The sequence below is a fragment of the Rhincodon typus genome, chromosome 7 (genome assembly GCF_021869965.1).
Source record: "Rhincodon typus isolate 14 chromosome 7, sRhiTyp1.1, whole genome shotgun sequence".
NCBI classification, from domain to species: Eukaryota; Metazoa; Chordata; class Chondrichthyes; order Orectolobiformes; family Rhincodontidae; genus Rhincodon; species Rhincodon typus.
Window position 1 is genome coordinate 52,562,799 of NC_063338.1, and position 4,002 is coordinate 52,566,800.

At 40.0% G+C, this 4,002-nt stretch overlaps 1 protein-coding gene across 4 annotated transcripts in view; it reads left to right on the top strand.

The window, feature by feature from the left end:
• Positions 1 to 4,002, top strand: part of gpd2 (glycerol-3-phosphate dehydrogenase 2 (mitochondrial)) — a 147,677-nt gene that overhangs the window by 50,828 nt on the left and 92,847 nt on the right. For all 4 annotated transcript variants that reach the window (XR_007262466.1, XM_048599035.1, XM_048599037.1 and 1 more), the window contains exon 4: positions 1,835 to 2,009. Coding sequence is in view for 3 of the 4 variants with exons in the window: in XM_048599035.1 (XP_048454992.1) it covers positions 1,835 to 2,009 (175 nt within the window). In the remaining variant the exon portion in view is untranslated. The remainder of the gene's footprint in view (positions 1 to 1,834; positions 2,010 to 4,002) is intronic.

A 4,002-nucleotide genomic window follows, 5' to 3' on the forward strand; every position in this document is an offset into this window, starting at 1 on the left:
GGGTCTAGGCCCAAAACGTCAGCTTTCCTGTTCCTCTGATGCTGCTTGGCCTGCTGTGTTCATCCAGCTCTACACCTTGTTACCTCGAAATATTTTGAAGGTTCTGTTTTTCATTTTGCAAGTTACTTATTAAAAGGGTAAAAATATGTGGTCAAGGGGAGAGAATGAATGGAAGAACAGGGTTGAATTCGATTAATTGCTCAACTTAGAAAGATGATAGAGGCATAAATGACCAAGTGGCTGCATTCTGCAATTGGGGACCAGTTCTTTGGAAGTTAAATAAGGGACACTTCAACCATGCAGGTAAGAGGTTATGGTGAGAGCCAGGGTCTTCCTTAAAAACTATCTAAGGAAAAAAAATAAGTAGAATGCATGTCTATTTGGTTGCTCTCCCATGCCCCCTTATCCACTTTTGGGTGAAAGGTGGGCTCCCAGTAGGTTGCACTTAAAGCAAAAATGCAGTCAGCAAGAGGATGCTCCAGTAAGTTTTCTACATTGTTTCCAAGAAATTCAGTAAACAAAATTCAAATAACATTGCAGGAAGACAGGACACATGATATCGGACAAGGGGCAAATAGCTAAATTACAGAATGATCCTATGAAACAAGTGGCTGCTCACTCAGTTCCTTGATATGTGTAATTTACCCGAGAATGAGCTCAGTGGGAAAATATATTATTACAAACGTTGTAGTGTTCCTATAAAATGAATAGGGATAAAAGTGTTGACTGTATTGTTGGAGGGGGTTAGATCCTTCTTGTATTTCAGTAATTTGTGTAAATGTACCTTTCTGCATCTAGCACTTTACTAAATTCATAAATGAGAGGATCGCGCTGGAGGTAAAGCTCCCTTATGGGGGTAACGTGCTGTTACATTAGCCTTAAATTTGTTGCAGGATGCCTAGCTAGTTATATCTTTCTTGCACCCTTGAACATTTTTTTTGACCTGTAAGTGCAAGCTAAAAATGATGCAGTATCATTTTAGTCACTGAGATAGTGATTTAGAAATGTTGGATGTAGCAGTAAGATGGCAGGTGAATTAGTGCTGAACAATTCAATGTTGAAAATAGAACATGTAGAAAGGAATGGTGAGAACATGACTGGATTAAGATAGGGAAAATGTGCAAAGGGAAAGTATGAAAAAGGACTTAAAAATTGATTTTCTATTACCTCCAACTGGAATTCATTGCCTGAAAGAACAAGGTTCCGTTTTTAATTGATCATTTTCTGGGCCAGAGAGGTTGATTGGAAGTAATTAGTAATTATCACATTATTAAAAGGATACTGAAAGATTAAACTTTGTGTCAAATTTAATGGACAATTAATGTGTAAATGCAGTAAGTTAATGATATTCTTGAGGAGATTAAAGAAGTTGTATTCACAAAGCTAATGGCAAGGCAGCATAAATTGCCCAGTTGTATGCATTGATTTGTAACTTATGGGATGTTTCTTCTGCGTCACAAATTCAACATGATTATGTGTACCACTCAAAAGCTTTGTTTTAAAGTAAATTCTAGCTTATCATTTTGTTTATGGTAAAAAGTACAAATGATCCACCCTACTGTTCCGATGTGCAATATACTTGGGTGTGCTACCTTTTGTTGTAACTCAATACTGGAAACTTTGAAGATCATATTAGATGTAAAATAAAATGGAAAGTGTCTTTTAAAAGGTACGAATGTTGAATATAAAGTGGTCATTTCATTTAATGAACATGTTTTATATCTGCTGAAAGAATCTTGTCAAAAGTATGCTCTCATCTCAGTATCTTTAATTAGGCATAAGTGAAAAATTCACTGAAGTCTTGATTCATTGCCATTCTGTTTTAATTGCATAGGCTCGCCTTTCTTGTGTTCAAGCATCAGAACAGTTGAATGGAAAATATATTGAACGTCAACTACCGTCAAGAGATTCTCAACTGAACACCTTAAAGACAGTGAAGGAATTTGATATCCTTGTTATTGGGGGAGGGGCAACCGGATCTGGATGTGCCCTAGATGCTGTTACTCGGGGTAAGTGCTTTCTAATTTAAAATGCTCATATCATTTTGTGGGTTAGTGTCTGTAGTGCTCTCATATGTGGACTTGTAAGCTAGAAGTTTGAGTGTAATTGAAAGCTAGGATGTTAGAAAGCTGTTATGTTCATAATGAACAGGTCATCAATCATGTGTTGCCTTTCCCTCTCATGTTGTCTTTGAGTATTATATGGTTTGATGATGTAGCCAAACTTTGATTTTGTGCTTGTTTCAGATAACTGATGTCAGAGGTTTTCTGGTACTGAATTTTGAAACGTTTTTAACCACAGTCCTTATGTAAAAACAACTCTTCCGTGATATTGGCTGTAACATTGTACACTGATATGAACTATAAGATCATAAGAGATAGGAGCAGAATTAGGCCATTTGGCCCAGTGAGACTGTTCCACCATTCGATCATGGCTGCTATGTTTCTTGATCACATTCTTCTGCTTTCTCCCCAAAATCTTTGTTTTGCTTACCAATCAAGAACCTGTCCATCTCAGTCTTAAATAGACTCAATGACTTGGCCTCCACAGCCTTCTGCGGCAATGAGTTCCACAGATTCACCACCCACTGGCTGAAGAAATTCCTCCTCATCTCTTCACTCTGAGGCTGTGCCCTTGGGTCCAAATCTGTCCTATTAGTGGAGACATCTTCCCCACATCTATTCTATCTAGTCTTCACAGTATTCTGCAAACTTCAAAGAGATTCCACCCTCATCCTTCTAAGCTCCATTGACCACAGACCCAGAGTCCTCAACCGCTCCTCATATGACAAGTCCTTCATCTCCGGATCATTCTTGTGAACCCCCACTGGCGCCCCTCCCAACACCGGCACATCCTTCCTGAGATACAGGGCCCAAAGTGCTCTCAATATTCCAAATGCTGTCTGACTAGAGTCTTATACAGCCTCAGCAGTACATCCCTCTTCTTGTATTCTAGTCCTCTTGAAATGAATGGTAACATTGCATTTATCTTCCTAACTGCCAACTGAACCTTGAGAGAATCCTGAACTAGCATTCCTAAGTCCCTTTGTGCTTCAGATTTCTGAAGCCTTTCCCCTTAGAAAATAGTTACGCCTCTATTCTTCATGAAAATGACTCCTTTTATCCCCGCTGTCTGCATCCTGCCAGTCAACCAGTCCTCTGTCCACGCGTGTACCTTGCCCCTAACAGTATGGCTTCTTATTTAGCAGCCTCTTGTGTGGCACCTTGTCAGATGCCTTCTGGGAATCCAAATAGATCATGTCCACTGGCTCTCCTTTTTCTAATTTGTTTGTTACCTCCTCAAAGAATTCAAACAGATTTGCCAGGTATGATCTTCCCTTGACAAAGTTGCACTGATTCAGTCCAGTTTTACCATGCACTTCCAAGTACTCTGCAATCTCATCCTTAATAGTGGACTCTTTAAAATCTTACCAATGACCGAGGTCAGGCTAACCAGCCTATAATTTCCTGTCTTCTGCCTTCCTCCCTTCATAAACAGCGGTGTTACATTAGCCATTTTAGACCATTAGACCCTCCCTGACTACGGTAATTCCTGAAAGATCGCCCCAAGCTGCAATTTCATCATATTGAAATTAGTCCTCTTCCAATTTCGAAGTTTGATATAAGATTGTTCCTTGTTCCTCCTTCATTACTTACCTAAACCTAATATTACGATGACCACTCTAACACAAAAGCAGCCTCATTAACACTAGGTCCTCATTTCCCAGCACCAGGTGCAGTCTCACGTCATCCTCTCGGTATTATCTCTTTCTCTTCTTGCCGCTTTTGCACTGCACCCTTGCTTTTTGTTGCACTGCAGCGCTGCCTTTCTAACTCATTCTTTTATTCTGTCACTGCTCTCTCTGCTCCCTCAGACTTGCTTTTTCATCCTCACATTGCTCCCTCTCTCTCACTCGCTATTTTATCCTTGCACTGCTCCCTCTCTCTCACCTCCCGTTTTATCCTCACACTGCTCCCCCTCTCTCACTCCCTGTTTTATCCT